This window comes from Aethalodelphis obliquidens, unplaced genomic scaffold (genome assembly GCF_003676395.1).
Source record: "Aethalodelphis obliquidens isolate GAN/ISIS:26980383/991018 unplaced genomic scaffold, ASM367639v1 scaffold31, whole genome shotgun sequence".
Lineage (NCBI taxonomy): Eukaryota > Metazoa > Chordata > Mammalia > Artiodactyla > Delphinidae > Aethalodelphis > Aethalodelphis obliquidens.
In genome coordinates this window covers 17,529,053-17,556,920 of record NW_020837975.1, presented here as the reverse complement: position 1 = coordinate 17,556,920, position 27,868 = coordinate 17,529,053, and the positions used below count along the sequence as shown (strand labels likewise).

General features: G+C 41.8%; 1 protein-coding gene across 1 annotated transcript in view; it reads left to right on the top strand.

Moving 5' to 3' along the window:
• Positions 1-736: 736 nt before the first annotated feature.
• ADGRF1 (adhesion G protein-coupled receptor F1) overlaps positions 737-27,868 on the top strand; it is a 39,133-nt gene continuing 12,001 nt past the window's right edge. Inside the window, exons 1-11 of the mRNA XM_027127453.1 lie at positions 737-871; positions 10,396-10,473; positions 11,945-12,094; positions 14,222-14,279; positions 16,157-16,300; positions 17,260-17,433; positions 19,384-19,484; positions 20,514-20,572; positions 23,960-24,111; positions 25,263-25,426; positions 27,074-27,262. Coding sequence (XP_026983254.1) covers positions 12,026-12,094; positions 14,222-14,279; positions 16,157-16,300; positions 17,260-17,433; positions 19,384-19,484; positions 20,514-20,572; positions 23,960-24,111; positions 25,263-25,426; positions 27,074-27,262 — 1,110 coding nt within the window. The 5' untranslated portion in view covers positions 737-871; positions 10,396-10,473; positions 11,945-12,025. The remainder of the gene's footprint in view (positions 872-10,395; positions 10,474-11,944; positions 12,095-14,221; positions 14,280-16,156; positions 16,301-17,259; positions 17,434-19,383; positions 19,485-20,513; positions 20,573-23,959; positions 24,112-25,262; positions 25,427-27,073; positions 27,263-27,868) is intronic.

Here is a 27,868-nt window from a genome sequence, read left to right as displayed (position 1 = left end):
TGTAAGCTGCCTCAAATCCTTTGTAAGTTATAGAGTGGTTTAAAGTGTCAACTACCTCAAGTCATTGGTAAATGTGGAGTGTCAGCTTTCAAATCGGATGACTCCTTAGAAAGAAACTTATGAAAGAAGTTAGTAAGGTTTAGCTCGAGGTTTTCTAAGGACAAAGAATATACCGAAAGCATTTGCCCTGGGCGTGGACGCCGTTGCTCTCTTTTGCCCACCTCCATTACATAGTATTCCACCCAGAAGTCCGAGGTGCCTTTGTCTGGGAAAGTAGCAGGTTGATTCTTCAGCCTTGAGTGAGAAAGTGGAAAAAGGAAAAATGATATCTACCTCTCCCCGTACCTCCCTGGAAAGACCCACCTCTCCCCAGCTGAAATTTATGCATGAAAGGCTACATTCCTTCTGCTTTATGGGCTATGGCCCTGGGTGTCCAGAGGCTGGATGTGAAAGCTTGACAGAGTGGCATCATGTGACACGTGAATCTAGGACAGAAGTATCCTGCATTCCCCTAGAGCGTTTTTCTCCCATTTTCCTTCTGTGATTTCTGTGTGCTGGGAGAATCATTAGGTCTTGGACTCTGAGCTCTTTCCTCTTACCAGGCCTGTTAGGGACTTAAGTGGGAGGGAGAGTCAACATAAAGGTATTTCTCTCTTCCTTCTTGAAGGGAGTGTGTTCTGGGCTTGTCTGCCTGCCGGGCAGCAACGTGCTGCAGGAGTTGCTGGTGAATCAGTGGCCTGTACACCTGCCAGCGAGCCCCTGGGGCTCAGATATTACGATTATCTTTCCAAACAGAACAAGAAGTGATTGAGCCACGGTTACGCCAGAGGAAGGGCTCCCTGGGGCTGTGATGTGAAGAGAGGAATCACAGGTAAGCCTCAAAGCTGTGATTTGATTCCTTAGAATGTGTCTTACTATCATCCTTATTACCTGTTAATCTGAGATGATTTTTCCCCTCCGCATGAGGAAAACTCTGATTTCAATATCCCATTTCCTAAAGAAGGGTAACTAAAGGAAGAGAGAGTGGAAAAAACAATGAGCAGATACGACAGTTCAGCTTCTCAGTAATTATACAAATCGAGATGTTTGGTGAGTCTCAGACTAGAGGTTTGCTGACTCAAAGCGCAGCCTTCTCTCTGTCGACTGCAACACGGTGACCCCTATTCTTGGGGGTGTGCCTGGGAAATGGATTGACTGGAATAAAGGGTAATTGTTAAAACGTCAATCTCGCGGCTTCCATGAATTAGTCATAGATTTCCCCTCGCCATCTCTTGAAATAAAAATATTCTTGATAGGATCAAGTTTATTTTCACTTTAAGACGAATTAGTTTAAGCTTTGACCTAATTGGTATATTTCCAGGAAGTGCTTCCCAATTTAACTCCTTCCCTAGACTCTAAAAACTCCACAAACTGACCCTTTTAATCCTTTCCTCTGCTCCCTCCCCCAATAAATACAAAGTGATACACTTGAAAATTAGTCATTTTTCTTTTCCCTTTTTTTCTTTTTCATGAAGAATTAATTTATGCAAACCTGATATTCTATGTAATCCATCCAGGCCAGATACTAAATAATGAGAAGTTACCAAAGGAGGTATAGGAAGAAGGTCAGGGTGGAGAAATGTGGAAAAATGATGACTTTGGCATTTCCATGGAGAAATCCATTAAACTAAACCTGATAATAACACACATAGGCTGGAAATTACAGAGACAAGAGAGCTAACAAAAACAGATAAAAGTACATTCTATAATTTATCAGAGTATTAGCACAAGCCTTTTGTTATGTTCTTAATAAAACCACTATTAATTATTCAACCATAACCCAAATTTAAAAGGATTGTATATTATGTAGCCACATATAGTACTTTATTCAACCATTAACAAGTAACATCATCTTGAGCAAATTATTTAGCTTTCCTTATTCTGGTCACTTGATTTGCAAAATGATAGCCATGAGCATGAAGTGTTAAAATGAGAGCCTGGGGCTTCCCTGGTGGCGCAGTGGTTGAGAGTCCGCCTGCCGATGCAGGGGACGCGGGTTCGTGCCCCGGTCCGGGAAGATCCCACATGCCACGGAGTGGCTGGGCCCGTGAGCCATGGCCGCTGAGCCTGCGCGTCTGGAGTCTGTGCTCCGCAGCGGGAGAGGCCACAACAGTGAGAGGCCCGCGCACCGCAAAAAAAAAAAAAAGAGAGCCTGTCTGTGTTGAGTCTTAGAAACTTGACTTTCAAACACTCCTATTCTGTGCATGACCACAAGTTGACTGAAATTGTTGCCGACAGGCCTCAAAGGTACATATGTCTTGCTTCTCTAAAAAGACAGTGTGTTTCTTTATTCCTTTTTAAAAGCAAGGACAGGGTTCCCATCACAGGGTTTATCTCTTGTGGTGCTGAGGGTTAGGCGAGCACAGTACTTTGGCATCCATGTGCCCTCTGGTGTCATTCATTCCACAATTAAAGGGATACAAATATCCTCCTAGAAAAAGTAAATGAACACATTCATTCAAACTAGGGCGTCAGTGACATTTTTTAGCAGCTTGGCTGGGAGCAAGTGTGAACTGGATGAAGCAAGAGGGTACTGGGTACGGAAGGACACGAGCAGTGGCAGCAGTGTGTCCCCAGGGTGAACGACCCAGAAAGTAGAGGGATGGCATCCCTAGGACAATGTCACTGAATTCACAGTTTTGCTTACAGCCGCTCCTTAAGAAACCACGTTCTACCCAATCTAAACGTATGTCTCTGCCACTTTCAAAATGGTCTGCCTTGTTCTCTTTCTAAAGGTCTTTGGCAGGGAATACCCATAGCTACATAGAGTGTGTTTGAGCAGAGATGTGCCCACAGGATGTCAAGGTCTCCATAGTTCTGGACTGGATACACGGTCTTGATAGCTATGAAAATAATCTTAGAAACCTGGAGGGATGGTGCAAAAGATCTAGAACATCATCCTCTCTCCCATGCCCAGCTGGTTCTAGCCTTGCTGAATTCCACCACTGTAGTACACAGAACTGGGCGGGGAGGCAGGTGGGGTGGGGGTGGGGTGTGGCTTCTTACCCCCCCCCACCCCCACCCCCGCCCCAGCAAGCCACAGATAATCTCATCAAGGCTCCAGTTCAACGGCAGATGAAAACCTGGGCTCTGGCATGTTGAGGCCAAAAATCCATAAGAATTAATAAGTGTGAAAGTGCCCTGGCATTTCCTAGAATTATAGTAAATTTCCCATGCACAGTCAGTTGAATGAATAAAATGCAGAGGTGAACAGCCATGAGGTATGTAGCCTTAAAATGTGCAAAATATAGTTAAATCTTGTTGACAAAGGTCATCTGGTCTTCATCGTGTCTCTGGGTCCTCAGTGAGAATGTCAGTCTTTGATCCCCAGAGACTCACAAACCATGGAAACTCTAGTGTTTTGTTTTGTTTTGTTTTGTTTTAAAGAAAGTCTTTTAAACTAAAGACTTTAAGTAAAGTCTTGAAGATAATTTCCTTATCACTTGCTTCTTTCTTATAAGACAAAATTTTTAAAAACCTGATAAGAATTCCTTTATTATTAGGGATAAGCAGGCATTTACTCTAAGTTTGTGGTGTTAGGACAGCTTTGTCACAACAGAACAGATTCACACCTGCAAAGTTTTGGGTAAAGAGGTTTTGTATTAAGCAAATTATATTTTCCATGACGACTTTTCACACTTGTGTTTGTACGTTAGCCTAATTTTGCTTAAAGCCATTCCTGTACTTAATCTCTTAAGAGAATCGGGCTAATTATTTCTAAGAGAACAACATATTTCTTAGGCATATAACACTCTTTACATTGTCGACCAAGATGCCAATTAAGCAAGTAACTAGCAAAAGAAAAGACACAGATAGCATAGAATTTAAAAAATATTTAGGTTAGAATTTTATTATATGACCATGTGCACCTTTAACATTGATAAAGAATTTTACAGGTGGTCTTGATAAAGAATGGTTTAGTCAAGAAATGTAGTTAGCATAACTGGTTATTCATTTGGAGGAAAATGAAAGTAAACCCCTATTTTATACCGAAACCTAAAATAACTCCAGAAGGACTGAGAATTTTAAAGTATATAACAAATGAACTAACTCACTGAAAGAAGCGTTAGAAGATAATATAGGAGGATATGTTTACCATCTTTTTATAGAAAAAAAATTCTTAGCATGACCCCAATTTAAAATCCATAATGGAAAGGATTGACAGAGACATTCATTGATGAATGTCTTAAACTTTTGTGCCGAACAGGACAACGTAAAAAGTTAAAGACCAAAGACAAATGATGAGCGCATATCTATAACACGAGTGACAAAGAGCTGATATCCATGCTATGATGAGCTCCTAGAAGCAGTTCTTAAGAAATAGGTGAACATTCCAATAGAAACACTTTGGACAAGGACTTAAATAATCAAGCCAGAAAAAAAAATATATAAATGACCAATAAACATCTGAAAAATGCTTAATTTTATTAATAATCAAAGGCATAAAAATTAAAGCAATTAGGTAAATATTTGCCTATCAGTTTGGCAAATATTATACAGATGTTGGGGCCAGTGTGATGAAACAGGCATTTCTACACCTTACCAGGGACTGTAAATGGGTACAAATTAGGAGGGCCATTTGGCCATGTCTATCAAAACTCAAAATGTAATAACCTGGAATTAAAGATGCACAAGAAGAAGGTTAACAGAAGGAACATTTGAGGCAGATTATAGGAGGCTAAATAACAAATTTGCCATGATAATGTGTTAGATTTTCATCTGCACGTAACGTGAAACCCAGAAGGTTTTTGAATGTGGATTGGCATGACATTTGCAGGATAGGTAGAATGCCGGGCAACTGGCTTTATTTCTAGAAAAATCATTTGGGGAATATCATTGGAAAATGTGCTTTTACTTATTAGGAAATTATGATGAAAGCACTGTTCATATGCTTAGGGAAGCTTAAAGAATGAGTGTTTTTTGGTAGATTTGAAACAATTGAGGTTTAGCAGTGTGAGCACCGAATGAAAAGTCAGATATTGTTTCACTCTTATTTAAAAATAGATCACACAAGAACAGTTTGTAACATCTTTAATCTGACCTTTCACCCATGAAGGCCCCACAAAGCCCGTTCTGTAGGTTCTTTCCAGTAGGCCTGATGAATTGTGTTTTCTCCCTTGAAGAGCTGAGTTTCTTTGGACACTGGTGACACTCACATTGTTAGGAGGATAGCTTTGAAACATATATTCTTCTTTTTCCTGAATAAAGAAAGCCTAATTGTCAGGAACTCGGATGGGGATCATGTTAATAATTGTGACTCTATTAAAATCATGGCCTAAGCAACAAAACGAACTGGGCCCAGAGTCCGAGAGAAATAACAGGTTCTTTGGGGAGAGAAACTTAAGGAAATAGTCAATACATTCTTTCTATTTAGAATTTAGGTTTACCCTTCTCATTTTACACAAGTGTAAAACCCAAATAATTCCCACTTAACTGCCAAATAATCAAAGCAATACATATGAAAGTATTTTGTAAATTAGAAAGAATTATCCTATTTCTTCTTATGTAAATATCCCCGCCCTTGAGTGCGGTTCTGGTACATTTTTCACGCAAAAGGTCCAAGAGGAAGGTCAAATTCTCTGGGCTTTACTGATTGTCAGTAAGCAAATTCGAGTGGGGAAGATGGGAAACAATGACCTGGGGATTCCAGGAAGGCTGGGTCCCCAGTTGCTAAGCTGAAGTCTTGACTGAAGAAAGAGCTTGGCACCTTTCCTGGAATGCCATTAATCATGCTTTAAGGGCTTGGTGGTAACTTGTGTTCTACTGAACCATGAGTGACAGGAGCAAATCCTCAGTTACAGGGGGTTGGAATAGAGCCAACCCTTGAGGCTGGCAGTCAGGCTTTTTACAACAGAATTGAGCTAGACTTGTCTGTGAGTGATAAACTCAACCAGTACACCCAAAGCAGTATTGGGTGATGAGCTAAGAACGACGAGTCATTCTGTATCTCTTCTAAGAAACAAAGCAGAGATAAATGAATTTAAAAAAACCAGAATCCTTGTGAGGAGGGAGCAGACAGCCGAGCTAGGCTGACAGCACCAGCAACAGGAGAAATGCCCTCTAGCTGAAGTTCCAATTCGTGGCAAAGGACAGAAGGCCTCGTCAGAAATGTATCTCAATTTTTGGATGGAAAAGAATCAGGTAAGAGGCACGGTCACAAACTGGACTCTGAAGGGAGATCCATTCAGTGAAACATCAGAGAGTTTAAATAGGGAACAGAGAGACCCCAGCAACCCAGCAGTTGTTTTCAAAAGTAGGTCTGATCATGGCTCTTGGAGTTTCCCCAAGGGGGTGGCACGAACACCCTGCCTGGGAAATTGGAGGTGCTCAACACACAAGCTCTCGATACACAAGTGATTGGACAAAAAGTGTTGCAAGGAAAGGGACAACTTAGCTAAGTAATTCCTTTTGTCTCTTCCAGCCTTCCAACTCCGTAGTTCTTAAAAAACCTACCGCTATTCTCAACTGAAGGGCTTAATTCTTATCAGGTTCTCAGCCCATCTGCAAAGATGTTCCGGAATGATAATAACCAGTATGAGGAGGACACAGGAACAGAGTCCAGTAAAAACAATTTAATCTTTCTAGACTCAGATTTGCTGACTGACAGACACTAATGCAAAGAACAATTACATATACAAATAGGAACTGGGAAATGGGCATATAATAATGGAATCTGAATGTGAACAGATCTGAGGGCACCCTATCTTCTTGCTTACTTTATGGAAAAGGAAACTGAGTCCAGCAAGTTTTCTTTTTAACTTTCACAAATTCTAGCAGATAAGGGACGATGCTGAAGTTAGGGTCTAATTCATCTAGGTCTTTTCCCACTAAGTTTATTCAACATGAACACACTAAAAACATGCTGCAATATAAAATATGTGTTTAAAATTTTACTGGGAACACATGTTTATACAGACACTCACTGAACTTTTAAATAACTTTATAGTCCTTCCAAAAGAAGTTGGTTTAGCTCATAAAAATTACCAAACCACCAAACATTTTTCCATATATGACATTGGTTATCTTTGCCGTCTCCCACCTATATCCCCACCTGTCTTTACCATATCTGCCTACTGAAAGGAATGCAAAGAAACCCTTCTCAAAGGCAAATGGCCCAAGGACTCCTATACAAAGGCAGATCCCAATGAAAACGTGACCAAAAACTTATAAAATAAGACATAAAATAAAACCGAGATTTTAAAGGTCCTCTGCCTATTAATCAGTTCTATTTGAATCCTGATTTCTTTCAGATCCCAGCTGGAGATCTGTTCTTTCCATCTGTGTGTGTGTGTGTGTGTGTATGTGTGTGTGTTATGCATGTGTGCACATGTGAGTCCAAGGCAGAGAGGAGGGTGGCAGTACTACTGGGAATTCTTCTATTTATAGAGGAAGAAACATAATCCCATACATATTGATGCCAGGAAAACAGCCCAAGAGTTTAACTCTGCCTAAGAATAGAATGTTGCTAAAAATGCTAGAAAATGTATGTGAGAGCAGTGCTAGTTAAGCACCACTGTTGATAAGGAGACAGCTGTTGATATAAATAAATGATATTTGGATCCATAAATACATAACTGGAAGATTGAGGAGACAATGGGCAGCTGTCTCCAGAGGCGTAATAGCAAATTCTAATGATTGTTCCTTAAAAACTGAAGGACAGGGATTATCAGGAATGAATTCACTTGAATGAATTCAAGGAAGTGAGGGGAGTCCCACCACGGCCAAGTCTTCCCATGGATGCCAGGGCCTCCCATGGACGCCCGGGGCCAACACAGCTGTAGGTCAGGCATCGCTGGCCCCCAGCTGCACAGAGAGACGTGTGTTGTAGACAAGCACACACACTCTGATGACAAAAACAGCTTCTCGTCTATGGCAAGGGAACGTGGATTCTGAGAATTTTTTTTTAAATAATCAGGACCCTTCCAGTTTAGAAGGGACGTGCTGAAAATACCACGGGCTTTGCCTCTAGGAAAGGCAAAGTTAAGTTGGATTTAAGATTACACCTCAACACACACACACACACACACACACACATACACACACAGTATTTCTTGACCCTCTTTAGAGTCAGATAACTAAGTTACTGTAAAAATGTATTTTTACTACCTCCAAGCTGGGATCCCTCCATTGATACAGTGCTAGCTATCAACCCAGGGGCACCTTTTATTTGACCAGTTAATTTGCCTCAGATTGAAGTCAAATTCTGACACAATCCAACAAGTAACTACAAAAACTGGTGGTGAGATTGAAACGCTGGTCGTACTAATATTAGCAGCTATCAATCATTGAGGCTCACCACCTGTCAGGTGTTGTTCTGAGCCCTCTATATTCAATTACTCATTCAATTCTCCGAGGAACCTCTGAGTTAGATACGACTTTCCCCATCTTATAGATGAGCAAACCGAGGCATAGAAAGCCTAAAAAAGTGTCAAAAGGAGTCCGGTTGATAAACACCAGGACCTGAAGCCTTTGCAGGCTAGCCACAGAGCCTGTTTTGACCCATGCACCCGGAGATAACGATTCTCCCCCTTTTGATTAGTTGTCAAATACAGCCCAGTTAAATTTGAATTTCAGAAAAACAGCTGTAATTCTGGACAATGAATAGTGTCCCAAATATTGTGTGGCACATACGCACACTAAAACATTATTTGTTATTTATCTGAAAGTCAATCTTCCAACCCTACCCCAGAGGGAGCTGAGTGCACCAAGGAAGCAAAGAAAACATTTTGATAAATTTGACCTTTGGTCCCAAATCCCAAAGGAGAATTCAAATCACAGGATTAGCCTCGGGGCAGAACTCTTTTTCCCTCTCCTAGAAGCAGTCTAGAATAACAGCTCTCAAAGCTGTCTGGGGGTCAGCCTCGCTTGGGAAGGTTTAATAACGCACATGGCTGTGCCTGGTCTGCATAAGATTTCGTAGGCTTCCTGTGGGATAGGGGCACCATTATTTTCAAATGAGCCCCTAAGTGTTTCCTTGTCTCCTTCCCAGCTCCTCCCCCTTTTTCGTAGTCCGGCTATTCATGACTGGCCTATAGACCAGTGACTGGGAATCACTGGTCTGAAACCCTGATTATAAGTTCCAGTTGACCATTTCTAGCCAGTCCAAGGAGACAGCCCAGGCTCCACCCTCCAGTGTGGGAAGAAGAGAGAATTAACAGGCCGAGAGGATGAGAGAGTTTCCTCACACGCTTGGAGCTGTCACCCAGGCCTCCTCACGGTGGGTTTGCAGCCTCAGGCCTGAATGCTACATGCGAGAAAGAGATTTTTCAAAGAGAGAGAGATGGAGAGAAAGAGCCATATGAGGGCCAGGCCTCCCGTTTGGAAGCAGGCCCTGGCACAAGAGAGAGGGTAGATCATGTTAAAAATTGTCCCTGGAAGTGGAGGAAAATTGGGAAAGGGGCTGGAAAGAGCACAAGCTCCGTCTGCAATGTGGCTGCACTCCAGGAGGGTACTGGGAAATAAATTTAGCAGGACATGGCAATTCACCAATAAATAAACAAACAAACAAATATATAAATAAAAACAAATAGAAAATATCCAAAGGGCACAGAAAAAGAAGTTCTATTTCACAAAACTATTCAGTTATTTTACATATATATAAAATTTTCATTATGTGTGAGTGTATAGATATATATATATATACATAATACAGATATATACACATTTTATTATGTGTGTATCTATATCCTCATGTTATAAAATATGTTTCTTTCTATGGGGTCAAAAATATTTGAAAAACACCACTCCAGAGGCAAACATCCATCCCTTTTGGAAAGCAGAAAGCACAGACCAGAGCGAATAGGACTCAGAGCAGCTTTGGGGAAGGAAGATGGGGAAGAATGATCCGGAGACTGGACAGCTGCCCAAAGAACGTTAAAGCAGTCGATTTAGGGGGAGTCTTGGCAGGCAGGTGGATGGGAGCACGCGAGGACCATTCACTAAGGGGAGAAGGTAAACACAAAACGGGTATGCGTCTCATGGCTTATTTTTCATGCTGCCCTAGAAAGCCCTAGAAGGAATCCCTGCCGACATGTAGGCACATCTGTGGGCGTCGTTACCCTGTCTCTAATGCCTTTTCTCTTTTCTTTTTTTTAATCAATATTTTTTAAAATTGAAGTTTAGTTGATTTACAATGTTGTATTAATTTCTGCTGTATAGCAAAGTGATTCAGTTATATGTATATATACATTCTTTTTAAAAATATGTTTTCCATTATGGTTTATTCCAGGACATTGAATACAGTCCCCTGTGCTATACAGTAGGACCTTGTTGTTATCTATTCTATATATAAAAGCTTACATCTGCTAATCTCCACCTCTCACTCCATCCTTTCCCACCTGTTCTCTTTTCTTGTAGGTCAGAGAGCAAAGCCTGAGGCCGCACTGTTGGGATGGCAAGGCGTGTATGAAGTTTAAAGTGCACCCAGGAAGCAAGGTAAGGGCTGGAGAACCAACCCTGGGCTTCTGTGCTGCTGTCCCCAGGCACTTATTCCAATGGTGGGTTACTGAGCTTGGGAATCATAGCTCTTCATCTTTTCCTATGGAGATGTAAAGAGAAAGGGAATTTTATGACCATGACTATGGACTTTTGTCTAAATTATTCTGAGATAACCATGAACTTGAGGACAATTTGTTGCTAACCACATCAACTATGAGGAAGGCCACAGGGAAGTATTCCTTCATGTTCTGTCAACACTGGCCAATAAAACTTTAAAAAAAATTTTTGTTAACAAAACCCCACACAACATAAAACGTATCATCTTAGCCATTTTTAAGTGTAAAGTTCAGCAGTGTTAAATATATTTACACTGTTGTGCCACAGATTTCTAGAACTTTTCCTTTTGGCAAAATTGAAACTCTATACCCACTGAATAACAACTCCCCTCTACCCCCTCCTCCCAGCCCCTGGCAACCGCATTCTTCTGTCTATTTCTATGAGTCTGACTTCTTTAGATCCTCATATAAGTGGAATCATATAGTACTTGCCATTTTGTGATTGGCTTATGGCATTTAACATAACGCCCTTAAGGTTCATCCATGATCATAGCACGTGACAGAATTTTTTTTCTTTTTAAAGGCTGAGTAATATTCCATGCCCAATAAAATTTTTGGCAATGATGAAAGTGTTCTGTGTCTACACTGCCTAACATGGTAACCACTAGCCACATGTGGTTATTGAGCACTTGAAATGTGGCTATTATGACTGAGAAACTGAGTTTTTCATTCCATTTTATTCTAATTAAAATGAAATTTATTCTAATTAAAAGTAGACTGTCACATGTGGCTAGTGGCTACTACATTGGACAGAACAGTTCTAACTCGTGATTTTTTTCATTGCCACCAAATAACCTGTGTGTAAATGATTAGCTCTTGTGACCATGACTATGGGCTGAGTTTTGTCTAAATTATTCTAAGATACCCATGAACTTGAGCACAGTTGGTTGCTAATTACATGAACTACGAACAAGGAACTTTGCTGGATTGGTTCACTATTATTTTTATGCTGAAATACTCAGAGTCTATCTTTATATTAATGGTTCTACGGTCCTTGGTTATTTGAATGCCTGCCTTTACTGAGATGAAAAGAAAACCTCAGTGAAATATAAAAGGCTGGATGTTAAATGCACCCAGCTACAAAGTAAAGCAAGCCATGATTTTAAAATAGCCTGTGTTGAGTCAACTTTGATCACTTAGATCAAACTTAAACGTAGAAGAGAGTTCTGGAGAAATTTTCTAGTAGGTTTGTAGAGAGAAAAATTCACTGGTTCTGCAGTGGGAGTGGGTGTGATGTTGTCTCTGGTGGAAAAATATAACCATACGCTCAGGGCTTCTGATGGGCCCCGCTGGGCTTTACCCCTGTGTGCATTTAAAAACGTTGGCTTGAATGACTTGTGTTTGGGCCTCAGCCTTGCATGGCACACGTCTAGTCACAGACCGTGACTCCAGCTGTTCTTGTCCTGTCCAGAAGCAGGAGGGGCCGGGGGAAGATGAGAGTCCCTACGCCTTGGCTCTTCTCCTTCTTCATGATCACCGAGGGCTGGAATGGCTTCCTGGGGGTGAGTTTGCGTACGTCCCGTTTTCTTCTCTACCACCTCCCCTCTGTCCTTCTGGCACTTTGAGCGTCTGTCACTCTCTAGGCAACTGCAGTGACAAAAGTTCATCGACTTGGCATCAGAAGTGCTGGGTCCTTGTCTCAGCAGTGCCAGCATTAGCTGTGTGACCTTGGATGAGTCACTTCATCTCTTGGAGCTTGGATGACCTGACTGCAAAAACCGGGATCTTGGACTAAGCCATACTGGAGATGTTTTCTAACTCGGCGCATCCTCTCCTATGGCCTCTTGGATGGAGGAAAAGCATAGAGATCGACATTAGCAGTCCTTGGCCTCTTCCCTATCTATACTCACTTTCCTTTTTTTTCCCCAATAACCTTTTTTTTTAATTGAAGTAATAATTTACATATTTTAGTTTAGTTTACATAGTTAATTTACAATGTGTTAGCTTCAGGTATACAGCAAAGTGATTCAGTTATACATATATATACGTATACATATATATATTCTTTTTCAGATTCCTTTCCATTATAGGTTATTATAAGACTTTGAGTGTAGTTCCCTGTGCTATACAGTAGGTCCTTGTTGTTTATCTGTTTTATACATAGTAGTGTGTATCTGTTAATCCCAAACTCCTAATTTATCGCTCCCCACCTGCCCCTGTCCCCTCTGGTGACCATAAGTCCGTTCTCTAAGTCTGTGAGTCTGTTTCTGTTTTGTAAGGAAGTTCATTTGTATCATTGTTTTAGATTCCCCGTATAAGTGATATCATATGATATTTGTCCTTCTCTTTCTGACACACTTCCCTTAGTATGATAATCTCTAGGTCCATCCATGTTGCTGCAAATGGCATTATTTCATTCTTTTATATGCCTGAGTAATACTCCACATCTATGCCACATCTTCTTTATCCATTCATCTGTCAATGGGCACTTAGGTAGCTTCCATGTCTTGGCTATTGTAAATAGTGCTGCTGTGAACATTGGGGTGTATGTATCTTTTCAGATTAGAGTTTTCTCTGGATATATGCCCAGGAGTGGGATTGCAGGATCATCTGGCAACACTATTTTTAGTTTTTTTAAGGAACCTCCATACTGTTCTCCATAGTGGCTGCACCAATTTACATTCCCACCAGCAGTGTAGGAGGGTTCCTTTCTCTCCACACTCTACTCACTTTCTTGGTGCTTTCATCTGGGGTCATGGTTTTAATGTTCTCTGCATGCCAATGACTCCAAAATCTGTGTCTCCTTCTCACACCTGTTCCCCGAACGCCACACTCACCTATCTACTACCTACTTGGTATCTCCAGTTGGGTGCCAATATCCCCTCAACTTAATATGTCCAAAATTAAACTCTTGGTTTTTTCTCACCAAACCTGCTTCTCCTTGCCCATCTCAGCAAGTGGTATCACTGTCTCTCCAGCTGCTTAGGCAGAAAAATTATTATTACGCTTGACACGTCTCATAATCCACGTCTAAACCATTAGATCTTTTTCTCTGGTTTTCTCTTTAAAATATATCCAGAATCCAAACACTTCTCACCAACTCCATGGCTACCATCCTGATCCACACCTCCATCATCTCTCACCTATATTATCTCGGTAGCTCCTGAAACGCTCTCATTGCTTCGGTGCTTGTCTATCCCCAACACGGCTGCAGGATTGAGCCGTCTAAAAAGTGGAGCAGAGCACATCTTTCCTCTGTTCAGAACTCTCCAGCGGGCTCCCATCCCACTCAAGCAAAAGTTAAGCCCTTGCCACAGCCCGGAAGGATCTACAGGACCTGCCTCCCCAGAGATACTCTCTGACGTCACTTCCTGCCCCGCCTCCCCGACTCCGCTTAGCTACTCTGGCCTTCACGTGCCAGGCATATTCTTATCCCAGGGCCTTTGCACCTGTTCCTCCCTCCTCCTGGGAAGTTCTTTCTCAGGCATCCTCACTTTCCTGCTTCCTTCAGGTTTGTGCTCAAAAGGTGCCTCAGCGATGTCCTTTTCTGCCCCCCCCCCCACCATCCCTGGCTTGCATTTTAGATCCATGATTTCAGTTTATCTGGGAAATCCAGCGAGGCCTTATGAAATACAATATGACCAAGCCTCGCTGTAATTCTTCTTCTTTTTTTTTTTTTCTCTTAACAGAGTGATGATGGCATCAAAACAAAGCAAGAACTCATTTTGAATAAGAAAAAGTCTCTAGGTGAGACTCCCTCAGATAGCACGGTACAGCACACCCTGGAGCCCAGAGAGCAGGGTTCAAATCCCAGGGGCGCTCCTGATGGGTTTTATGATCTTTGGCACATCGTTAAATACCTCAAATCCGTAAAACGATAATTACAGTAATTCCTTGTGAGGATGAAATAATATAATAGAGGCATAGTATCCTGTCCCGTAGCCAGCCAGTAGCTGCTGCATACTCGTCCTTTCCCTCTTCACCTTGATCCCAATAATGTAATGAATGGCACAGACTTCAGTCCAGGAATGAGTTGTGGTCTGGAATTTGATTTGCGGATCTGATGTTTCCAGCACTGTATATATTTCCTCATGGAAACAATGGTACACACAGACAGTGGTTAGGTTCCTGGGTCAGTCCTCAAAAGCCTTTTTACGGTGCCATGAATCTGCCACCCAGCAATGTGCTAATAGGGCCATAGACCTTCCCACACTGTAGCAAGGCTACAATTCGTTGGGGAAATGAAACCAGAGCTTCAGCTTGGAATGCCATGGAAAGGTGTTACCAGTGCCATGCACTATTCTAAGTGTGTTAGATGAATTAAATCCTCACAAAGATCCTCTGAGTTAGGTACAATCTCCATCTTTATTTTACAGGTAGTGAAACTGACAAGGCTGGTGGGTAGGTGGGGCAGGATTCGACGCCCAGTCAGTCTGGCTCCAGAACCAGAGCCATTCATCTTTCGCCCCTTCCCCACCTATTACCTGCTTGGGCCTCCCCTTAGCTTGCATCCCTTGGAGTAATTCCCAAGGCCGGGACAGAGTTTCCGGCCTTAAGGAGATGCGGAGAGGGGTGAGCTGGTGGCAACTACAGCAGGCAGGAGTCTCCTGTAAATGTCCCGGGACATGCTGCAGCTTCTGGATTTCCTTCTGAGAAGCCTAGGGATTGATCCAGCTGCTTTTCTTCCCTCTAAATCTCCCAGCTCCCCCGGACCCTTAAGAAATGGGACAGTCTCGTAGAAGCTCCCCATCTCACCTGTGCCTGTAGAAAGCATGGTCCCGTCATGAGAGATCTAAGGGGTTCTAAGAGATTTCACTGCCAATGATAACAAAATGAGACCCAGGAAAAAAGGATGTTCACCTTTTGCCTCTTTTTCTCTGAGGCCCTTCACATTCTTAACCTGGGGTCCACAGAGGACCTTGGGAGGATTTTGAGACCCCATGGAACTTCATACAGAGTTTCATGTGAATGTGCCGAAGTGAATTCTGGGTGCGATTCCTCTTCTCTCCCAGCCCCAAACACCTCATGGTCTCTTCTTAGGGAAACAAAAGGTACTGCTCAGAAACGATAGGGTGGAGGTGAGGGTGCATCAAGGCTCAAGTAAGGTTTGGTTTGGTTTTACTCGTGCATTTCATCTCAATAGCAGACTCAGCTAATTAGTGGAACATTTGTACAGGAGAAGGAAGGGCTCTTTGGAGAGGAAAGAGGGGACTGGGGGTTTTATATCAAAGATACATCCAGGAGACCAGAGCTGGGGGAGGAGTCGGGTAGAGTGACCAGGACTTTCTCACCTCTTCTCCCTTCAGTCTTGACCCTGAAACTTGACTCTGGATGTGACCTGAGAAGTATACAAAGTCAGGAGGGCGATGCTGGGGTGGGTCAGAGAGCACAGAGCAGCTGGCCTGGCCGAAGTCAGAGGAGAGAGGTGTCTTAGGCACCTGTGGACCGTCTGATGCTTTGCTCGGGATGCTCATTTTTAGTCCATGTCTGGATGAATGGAAGTGACCAAGCCATGTCCGTGACCCTCAGGCTGAATCTGACAAGCGCTCCGAGGTCACTTGCTCTGCAGTATCTCCCTCCCAGCCTGAGAAAAGAAGCCTTTGACGGTCTCTCTTTCTCTCTAGGTCCAATCCAGGAATACGAGCTGCTGCTTCAGGTAGCCTATCGAGATTCCAAGGAGAAAAGAGACGTGAAGAACTTTCTGAAGCTTTTGGAGCCTTGCCCTGTTTTTGGGCCAGTGAAGATTATCAGAGCAAAGGCCACCACGTGTGAGTCAGTCTCTGGTAACTGGGAGTGGAAATGGGGAAGGTGGTGTGTGAGTCAGGAGAGGTTAGGTTCTGCTGGGGAATCAATCATCCCCCCAATATCTGTGGCTGAAAAGAATAGATGCTTGTAAAAACTATCTGGCCAACAGCACTAATGACCACCACAATGGGGTTAGGAGAAGTTAAATGATTTATCTAAAACAAGGGTTCTCAGAGTGTGGTACCCAGACCGACAGTAGCAGCAGCATCAGGGAACTTAAAAGAAATGCAGATCCCTGGCTCCATTCCAGACTTACTGAATCATAACCTTTGGGGTGAGACCCCTCCCAGAAGGTTCTGATGCATGATCACGTTTGAGAACCATTTACTGCACACCATTGTGCATATTTTCACAACCGTATGTGGTGACTTTGCCCCATTTTTTTTTTTTCTATTGAAAAGGAAAGGTTCTTTGGTGGGAGTTTTAGGTCCAATACAAGCATACAGGATTGGTTAATAAAATTTTTCATCATGACTCTCAACAAAAAGGTCTCTCTGCCTTTGCCATATTGCTAACAGGGACTTTGGGGGAGTGATGCTAGGTGGATAGGAGCCTCCGATAAGACAGTGGACAAATACCATCTAGAACCCTTTAAATAACTCTCAGGTCGACATATCCTCTTCTGCTTCTTTCTCCATGTAAGTGGTACCGAGTGGGCACACATCCTTCTTTTGGACGCTAGCCTCGGACACTTGATTGTTATGTTAGCTGGGTTTCTGATCCAACCTCAGTATCTATTGAGTGGGACGTTTCCTTAACCTTAAACATACTTGTTTCCATCTTGTTTTCATCCTTACAGCTTTTGGAGAGAAATATCTCTAGCTTTAGGTTCAGATTCTATATCAGAACCAAAGATGAGAACTCAACCATAGCCAATTTATTAACCAGGTCCCGTGAGACCAAGCTCTGTTTTTTCGTGCAGACTGTGGCATCCAGAACGGGATCCTGCGCTGTGCCTGTGAGGACGGCTACTCCTGGTTTCCTCCCTCATGCCTTGATCCCCAGAAATGCTACCTTCACACGGAGGGATCTCTCCAGAGCTGTGATTGTCATCTCAACAGCCTCACCCAGAGTGTCCATTTCTGTGAGAGAACAAGTACGTGTGTAAGGATACACCCCTCCCACCTCCACATGTGACAGAGAGAGAAGGCCCACTGGGTCTGTGCCCCAGTGTTTCTCTTTGCCTCCCAGAGAAGAGCCAGTGTTTACAGGGAGTTGGAAGGGCAGTGATGACGTACCCTGCTAGGCTTGGCTGGACACAGCGAGAGCTTCGTAAGTGCAGAAAATTCAGAAATGCGAGCTGATGTTTGGGCGCTAGTTCAGCCTGGAGGTAATCCAGCTCACCTCGACAATTCTACGATCCTGCTGAGATTTAGGGAGATTCCCTGAAATTCCAACTAGGGGAACAGCTTGAGTAAATAACGTTTTTCTTCCCACCTTCTGTTTACTTCTTTGGCCAACATCAATTTCCAGAAAATAAAAATTTAGAGTTGTGCAGGCAGGGAGGGCTGCCTAGTGATTACATTGAAAGAAATTCTGTAAATTGCCAACAAATATGTGTGTTGAATGAATTGCCAAAACCAAACACAAGTTGAAAGTCTAGTTTAGGAGCCAGTGGACGCTGAGGGAGCTACTGCTGACTTAGGCTGATGCCCAGTGGATGATGGGGTGAGCCGCATGACGTGGGCTCCGACAGCTTGAAGGACTTTAAGAAACGTCCCCAAAGACTAGTCCAGTTATCTTGAAGCTCCAGATTTTGGTAGAGTGGAGCAAAGAGTGAAGGAGGACCTGAAATAGCCCAGCTTTCCTGGGTCTCCCTGGGTCCCTTTCCCAGAACCACAGCAGTTCAGGTTAAGGTAACACTTCTTTCTTTATTTATTTTAAAAATTTGATTAAAGTATAGTTGATTTACAATGTTGTGTTTAATTTCTGCTGTACAGAAAAGTGACTCAGTTTTATATGCCTCTATCTATCTATCTATCTATCCTTTTTCATATTCTTTTCCATTATGGGTTATCAAAGGATATTGAATACAGTTCCCTGTGCTATGCAGTAGGACCTGTTGATTATCCATCCTGTATATAATAGTTTGCATCTGCTAATCCCAGACTCCTAATCCTTCCTGCCTCAAGTAACACGTATTTATTAAACACCATCTTTATACCCAGATCTGGGGCAAATTCTGGGAGGTCACCATGAGGCATTTCTCTTGCTGTCGATCAATTAGCAAGCTACCTGGGGAGGCCAGAGGCTGTTAACACATGAAAGAAGACAATGTGATCTCTTCAACAAATTTTGATGAAAGCCTACACTTTGAAAAGTGGTCCAAGTCTGATCCATCTTTGGGGGATACAAAGATGGATCAGATAGGGATTACACTCACAGGGAGATTCCCAAAGTAGAGTGGGGACACACATACATGAGGTGTGTTCACAGATAGATGTGTAGGTGAAGAGGCTGGAAGGGACGTATGGATAACGTACTGTAAGAATTTAAAGGAGAGGGAGACTCTTTTCCTCTGGGGCCCAGGGAAGGTCTTGCTAAAGAGGCGCATTTAACTAAGTCCTGGATGAAAGATACACAGGATTTGTCCATCCAGAGGTGGGGAATAACCTGTCCCAGAGGAGAAAAGCACCAGTGATGGGTAAGCGAGGGGTAAGTTGGAGTTAGCAAGTAGTGATTTTTTTTTTTTTTTTTAATTTTTAAATAGGGACAACGTTTAAGCTCAGGGCCTAGACTGGGATAAGTGCCTTTTATAACCACATGTGAGTGGCTACTCATTTACCTGCTTATAAGGTCATCTTGATGATCGCACTTTCCCATTATGTTCCAAATCCACAAAGAGAATTCCGGCTTTATAGATGCTTCCTATATTACTTTAGGTGAACATTCATCATAAAAAGAAAATTGACAAAACAAAGAAGAAGGGAAGGAGTTGAAGTACCAGTGTCAAATAGACGGGCTGAATTAGACTTCTGTAACTTTAAGCTATAATATATCAAGTGAGTAATTTTTATCTCTGTAAATTTCTTTTTATTTTCCATAGAGGTTTGGGGTACTTTCAAAATTAATGAAAGATTTACAAAAGATCTTTTGGATTCATCTTCTGCTATATACTCCAAATATACCACTGGAATTGAAATTCAAGTAAGCACCTTCTACTTATTACAAAAGAAATCCTTGCCTAAACGTAAGTTCAGGTGTTTCCAATTCAACATATTTATTTAACACATATTCTTAATTTTTCATTTTCAATGACTTATTACATAGCAGTTAATCACTCTGCCCACAAGTGATGTACTTTGAACATTTTCTTTCAAGGAGCATTAAGCAATTGACTTCTTCCCATTCCTTTAGTGTTTAGTTTTGCTCATTTGTTAGGGTAATATTAAACCAAGCCCTCTTGATTCTTTTCTTTTTTTTTTTTTTAAGTACTAAGGATCGTTATTCTCAGGTCTAATATTGAATCTGTGGCTGCAGGTAATGTCACTATTTTGAGAATAAAAGTTCCCGTTATCTTCATTCTTTGCAAGTCTTCAGCCACAAAGTTACACCTTATTCTCATAACAAGATAAGTGAATCAAGCCTTCTTGATTATTTTCCGATTTTTATTTGTCAAAAGAAAGTTTTCATGATCCAAGCTCAATTGTTAACATTTGGGATTTGTTCCTTAAAGAAGCCTCTCTTGTTAGAGGCTAAAGAGGGTTACTGACCAAAATTCTGGACTTCATAATGAAGTAACATAAACTACCTCTACCTAGGATGGTGGCTTAGATGTGGTCCGAACTGAAGACATGCACAAACACTTCGCAGGCAGATTCAGTTTAAGCATCTATTGAAATCAATGGCTTATTCAGAGGAAGGAGAAAATAGATTTTGGATGAATTTATTACATTATCTGGCACCCGACCCATCCTCTAGTCTAAGCAGTTGGTTCCACATTCTTTATTAGCAACCTCAACATTAAATTATATGTGTGTACGGAGGCGTGTGTGTGTACATTTTCTGCTATCATTTTAAATGTATTTCTACAACATGCAACTACCTCTCACCATATCTCTTTCCTTTTCTTGCTGCTTCCGTTGGTTATTTATTGTCTGTGATCATTTTTTGCTCAAATGTCTTTCTTGTGTGGGAACAAAGATCAACATATTGCTCTTTGCTCTCTTTGTAAAGCTTAAAGAAGCCTACAAAAGTATCCAAGGTTTTGAGTCAGTTCAAGTCACCCAGTTTCGGTAAGTAATACAACGGTCTTAGAAGGGCATCCCTGGAATCATGCACCCGTCCTGCAGGATGCCTCATGCTGTTTCCAAGTGACCTTGACAGAAAATACGTCAACTGCTTTTTGAAGCAGGATTCTTACTAAAACTGAATAAAAGTCTGTGGTGCTTTAAAAAATCTTAAGAAGAAAGCCTATATTCTCATTTAAATGCCTTTGCGAATATAAATATTAAATGGCATTCTCGAAGCTATGGATCGGAAACTAGAATTGGAAACCCGCATGGCTTGGAAGGAAGCAGGAGGACGTGGTGTGCATGCATGGGAAGGGGCGAGTGGTGGTGACAAGGGTTGTGGGTTGCGGAGGGATGCGTTTTCTCCTTCCATTAACACAGAGGGTGTGATGTTGTATAACTGGGGGCCAGAAGGGGCTCCTTGGGTAAAATATTATATTTTTGTGTAGATATCATGTATGCACCATAGTTCAAAGCCCAGTAGTCGTTGTCTACAGCAAAGAAAGAGATATTTAGTAAATTACCCTTTTGTTTATACTTTAATTCAAAAGTTATTTGGTTAGTTACCCGTGTGTGTATTGATTACCAGCTATTTATAGTCTGCTTGATAGAGGAAGTGACTTACAGGTCAGAGAACTTAACTTCTTATATACTTTTTTCACAGCTAAAGAAGAGCTATAGGAAATTTTCAGTAGCTTTTGCTATAAATATACTGTCCTGGACATTATCCTTTAAGCCTTCTCATGTACCTATAAAAAAGGCTCACATATATAATATTCTTTAAAATTCAGTGCTAGGAAAAACACTGCTTCTTTTTTCTTATATCAAGGTCTATATAATTAATCTAACTTCTGTTTTTGACTTTGCCGTCATTGAATTCATAGACAGCATTGAAACTCAATCAACAGTTTTGTATTCAATATTCACGTTTCTTTTCCTTGGTCCTGGTTTTCTATTTATATTTCTAATTTATATTCCATCATATATATATATATATATATATATATATATATATCTTACAAACTGTCTCCAATAATTTGTAGACAAAATCACAGTAAATGTACACATAAGTCTATAAAATACAACTATTTTGGTTTTACTCTTTACGTACATGATCTAAAGTAAATCTTAGTCTCTCACAGTCTCAATTTATTTATCTGTCAAACAGGACTGTTAATACCTGTGGAATTTGAGTTAACCTCATTACATAAAATAAAATAAGAGAAAAATACTTTTCAAACACGGTAGAAGGGCCGTATCAATGAAAAGGCATTGTGATCATCACAGCATAAAAGGATATTTGGGTTTATTTATTGTGAGTTCAATGTAGTTCAATGTAGTGATTAAGAATTTGAGCTTTAGAGAGTCAGAGGTTCATATCCATCAATTAATAATTAATGACTTGACCCAACTTCTTTAGGACTCAGTTCTCTTATCTATAAAATGAGAATAACCCTAACCCTAACCCTCATGGAGTTGCAGGATTAAATTAATCCATGTTATCTCACTTGCTTTCATAACTTCAAATACCATCTGTATACAGATGGGTTCTAAATTTATTACTTGACCTCAGCCTCTCCCCTAAACTCTGGACTCCAATATCCAATGCCTATTAACATCTCCAGGTGATTTTCTAATAGGCATGTCAAATGTAACATGTCCAAAATGGGAGTCCTCCAACTGCCCCCAGTCATAAGCTTTCATCTCCTTCTCCCACTGTCTTCCCCATCTCATTTCCAGACCCAAATCTTAGAGCTATCCTGTCTTAATTTCTTTTCCAATAAATTATACTTAATTATTGAAGTATAATTTACATACAGTGATATGCTCAAAACTTAATTGTATAGCTTTATTAGCTTTGACAAATACTAATACACGCCACCTCCTATCAAGACAGACCATTTCCATTATCCCCAAAGTTCCCTTGTGCCCCTTTCCAGCCAATCTCCATGCACGTTCCTACCTCCCTACCAGAAATAACCACTGATCTTATTTCTATCACCATAGGCTGGTTTTGCTTATGCTAGAACTTTACCTAAATGGAATCATGTAGTGTATAGTTTTTTTGGGGGGCCTGGCTTCTTTCACTCAGCCTAAGGCCTTTGAGACTCACCCTTGGCTTTTTGAGTATCAGTGATTCCTTCCTTTTTATTGCCCAGTAATAATCCATTGTATGAATATACTACAATTTGTTTTTCAATTCCCTGGGGTCGTTCTTGCCTGGTTTCTTTCTCCCACACCCAAAATCTGCTCCCTTAGCAAGTCTTCTGGCTCTATCTTCAAATACAACCTGAAACTGACCAGTTCACTTCTCCCCTCACACACTGCTACTCAATCCGTTCAGGGCACCACCCTCTCCTTCCTAACTAGTTTTCCTGCTTCTCTGCTTCCTCCCTTCACCTATTTTCTACACAGCAGCCAGAGTGATGATCTTAAATTATAAATCTGATCATGCCATGCCTTTTCAAAAAGAATAAAACCTTTTAATAAAAGATGAAATTCAGACTCAAAGGCCCTGTTCCCTCTGGCTCCTGGGTACCTCTCGAGGGTCATCTCCTATCCATCTCTCACCTGCTCATTGAATTTTAGTCACGTTAGCCTTGAACTTTGTCAGACTCACAGGCATTTTCTTGCCTCCAGCCCTTCTCAGGTGCTGGCCACACTGGACCAATTCTCTTTGCATCACTGGCTGTTTCTTTTCATCCTTCAGGTCTCAGCTTCAAAGATCCTCTGCACAGAGAAGCCTTTCCTGACCAGTCTTATTTAAAGTGGGCCTCATGTCTACTTGATATTCTTTTTTTTTAAAAGATCTACATGAAGAAAACTTTATTTTATTTTTAAAGTTGTATTGGCATGTTGTTGATTTTCAATGTTGCCTTAGTTTCAGGTGTACAGCAAAGTGAATCAGTTATACTTATACATATATCCACCCTTTTTTAGATTCTTTCCCCATATAGGCCATTATAAAGTGTTAGGTAGAGTTCCCTGTGCTGTACAGTAGGTCCTTATTAATTATCTATTTTGTATATAGTAGTGTGTATATGTCCATCCCAATCTCCCAATTTATCCCTCCCCCCACCTTACCCTCTGGTAACCATAAGTTTGTTTTCTACATCTGTAACTCTATCCCTGAACTTGTCTCTCATAACACTTAACAAAATTTGGAATTATATATATATATATATATATATTTATAATTATGATTTTATATATTTGGTGGTTATTTGTTTCTTATTTGCCTTGCCTTCTCCACTGGCACATAAGCTCCAAGAAGGCAAAGACCAAATCTGTTTGATCTATTCCCACGGACCCAATGCCATCCCCACACAGAATAAGCCTTGAGTGACTGAATGAATGAATCTCATTTTTCTTTCCACATCATCATTGTAGAAATGGAAGCATCATTGCTGGGTATGAAGTTGTTGGTTCCAGCAACACATCTGAACTGCTGTCAGGCATTGGGCAGGCGGCTAAGAAGGCTAAGACAGGCCTGCATCAGCTGTTTCCACTAGAAGACAACTCTTTCAGAGTGTTCGGAAAAGGTAACACTGGATTCCCGTCCTCTGTAGGGAAGTAGATTAGGGGAGCCTAATAGTAGATTGTATTATATATTGGAGATGTTCCCGAAACGGAATTGTTCTAAGACTGACTTTTAGTAGAAACAAGCAGCTGTTTCTCCTCCCGACCAGGATGAAACTCAATTTCAGCTCCACTATTTCAGACGCTTGCTCATGGGTCAGCTGACCTCCAGTTCTTAGTGTAAACGTCACACAAGACTGATTCACTGCAGGCGCTGATGGAAATGATTCAGCAGTCGTTTCCTGGTATACATGCTGGAAGAGCCCTGGGGCTGATGAAATTCCTAAATCATAATCCAAGGGACCCAGGAGAGAAAGCATTTTTTCCAGGTCATTCACATACACCCAGACACACAAACACACACAGATATACATAGACACACACACCCTACTTCTTTTCTTCAGATGTTTAAAAAATTCTTTACATTCAGTTTTAAACCTCTCTTACCAAGCTTTGTGCCACTTTCAACATTTATTCAACAAATATTTACTAAGTATCCAAAGTGATTAGGCACTTAAGACACAGCAGTGGGGAAAAGAAACAAAATTCATAGCCCTTGTGGTTCTTCCTTTCAAGGCTTCCTCTTCGCAGCCCAACGTGGTAAGAGTATATTATGAAGGGCCAGCTGCAGGAGGAACTAGTGGCTGATCACGATGTGAGAAGCCTTTAAAGGGGTACAAAGTAGGACATGTCACCCCCGAACGGCAACTGCCCATCTTTTAACCCTATCATGCCTGCTTTGTCCCATAGTGTCTTGAAGATTTTCTGGTTTTCTAGCATTCCCTGAAAGAGTGAAAATATTTCCTGGGAGGGATCACACCCCGTCTTATTTTCACCGAATACTTAACTATTTGATAGCCCCTTAAATTCAGATTGTTGGCATAGATCCGACACCTGGAGGGAAAGGGGGCCAGCCTTGGGGAGGGTAGGACATCAGGAAAGAGGAAAAGGGGTTGATGGGGTGAAGCTGGGCATCAAAGACAAACTTCTCCTACTCCTGAGTTTTGCCTGGGTTTTGTCTGAAAACATGACTTAAAAAGTACTGCTTTATAGTTTATAGAGAGTGTCAAAATATTCAGAGACATTTTTCTTCTTCGTTTCCATTCTTCTCCAGCCCAGTGTAACAGCATAGTCTTTGGATTTGGGTCTAAGAATGATGAGTATACTCTTCCCTGTAGCAGCGGCTACTCCGGAATCATCACGGCCAGGTGCCAACCTTCTGGGTGGCATGTCCTCAGGGAGACGTGTGTGCTCTCTGAGCTGGAAGAACTGAAGAAGGTAAAAAAAGCATTTCCACCTTGCAGATTTGCCCTGGTTTTGAGTTTCACAGTGGGTGTCTCCCAGTGAGCATGGCTGGGTGGAAGGTAAAATGTACCAATTTGTCTCATTGGTCAGAAGTCAGTGACATCAGACCCTGGGAAACCCAGGGAGTGTAGGCGTGAGTCGTGAGTCTAGGTAGCAGCTGAGAACCTCAGAAACGTAAGATTGGGTGGTTTTGGGGGGAGGGTGCTGCAGAGGTGTGAATCAATGCTGAAGAGAGCTGAAGATGGCAGAACAGCAACTAAGCTGGCCTCTGAAAGCCTGGGAATCAAAGATCCAAGTGAAGGTATAAGTCAGACGCTATAACCTTAGTACATTTGTCAGAAACCAGGGCAGGGAATGAGTCAGCCATATAGAATGATAGAACTTCAGTGGCTCTCCAGGGCCATGTGCCTCACCAACTTCCTTCTATAGATCAGAAAAGGGGAGACTAAGGGGCTAGTGGTCCCTCTGGTAGCAGTAGTGTTGAACTAGAAACATGGTCACTTGATTTCCGGTCCAGTGCTATGACCTTCACATGACGCTCTCTTAGGAAGTTTCAAGTACTTAAGATGTAGTAGATAGAAAGATGGAAGCAAATGGTGAGGATTTAAAACTCAAGTCATGGAAGAGGAACTCCAGGACCAGCTCACAGACACTATCCTGCAAATAGTTCACAGTGAGCAGAACTTCAGTCCCAGCCAGAGACCCTGCTTTGGAAGCAGAGAACCCCACAGTATTCACCAAGGGACCGTGGAAGGTTTACTGCTCTCTTTCTGGACCTCAGCTTTCTCATCTGTAAACTGGGGAGGGAGATTGGAGGAGATGTCTTCTGAGGTTCATCCTTGTTCTTGCCTTCTTTGGCCCAGTTTCTGGACACGAATCGTAGCTGGGACCAGGTCACCCCAGGGTGTGAGGACAGTCAGATCCCAGGCACCCTAGGCAGAAAACAGCTCTGTCAGCTGAGAAGAGTAAAAAGGAAAACAGGGGGGATCTGGGGTCCTGGGTTGATGTGCTTTGAACAAAGGGAATATCCCTCTTGGCTGCCTTCCAAATTAGCTCAGTGTCATGGAAGCAGGTGGGAGCCTCAAGGAAGAAGTAAAAGCCCAAATCCAGTGACCAGGTGTAGCAAAGTCTCCACTTATGTCCCTCTAAATCCTCTGTAGGGATTTCTCAGCACAGTATAGTGGATATAACATAGGATTTAGTGCCAAGTAGACCCTGCCTTTCCACTTCCTAGCTGGGTACTGTTTGGAAAGTCACTGAATCTCACTGAACATCAGGTTCTGTATAATCAGGGTAACAATTTATATAAAAGTGCTTCTTAGTGAATCTCTTCAAGTTTCAATTTCCTTAATCATAAAATGAAAATATCATGGTACCTCCTTTAAAGGGTAATGTAAAGATGAAATCAGTGAATCCCCAGTAAAACGTTTAGCACGCTGTATGGAAAATAAAAAGCACTGAATGACAGCCATTGTATCGTTGTTATCATTGTTATATGATTATCCTACGTTATAATGCACCATACAAATGCTGGTTATTCGTGGCCATGAAATCTGATTTAAGTCTGATGAAGCACAAGCATTTCATTGTTTTCTAGAACATAACCATTTCTATTCCTAGAACTTCAGTGTGATTGCCAGCAACGCCACTGAGGCAACCGTGTCATCCTTGGTGCAGAATCTTTCAATGGTCATTCAGCAAAACCCATCAACCACAGCCGGGGATCTGGCTTCTGTGGTGTCAATTCTGGGCAACATCTCATCCCTGTCCCTAGAAAGACACTTCAGTGTGTCCAGTTCGACAATGGAGGTAAGGTCTACCTGAGCTTGAATGGCTCACTTTAAATGCTCAATCTTGCAGGAGGAATGGCAGAAGCCCCAGTTGATGGGGTGCTGTTGAAAAGGACCAAAGAGCCATGTAACAGTCTTGACGTGAGCTTCACTGCTTCCTCAGCAGTGTATAAGCAACCCCCGGGATCAATTATGTGAGTTCAAAGTGAGAGGGAGCCACCTCCAGGCAGACTGCCTGGATAGCATCTGGCTGAGGGGAAGGCGTGAGCCTCTGCCCTGAATGACACAGGTGCCAACTTTTTAATATTTAATATTGAGTTGGCAGTTGTTCCTTCCCGTGGCTATAAGCTCTGACTTTAGTATATCATATTTAGTATATTTTAAGAGCTCCATTTTTTCGACTGGGGAATTCATGACTTAGTTTGGACATTTAAAAATTAACTTTAAAAATTACTCAAATGAGACATGCTCACTATAAGATATACAAATAAACAAAAATAAGTGATATGTAATCTTGTCACCCTAGAATAGCCACTGCTTACATTTTACATGTCACCTCAGTGCCTAGAAAATGGACAAGGGACACATAGCAGGTACTCAATAAATATTTGTTAAATAAATATCC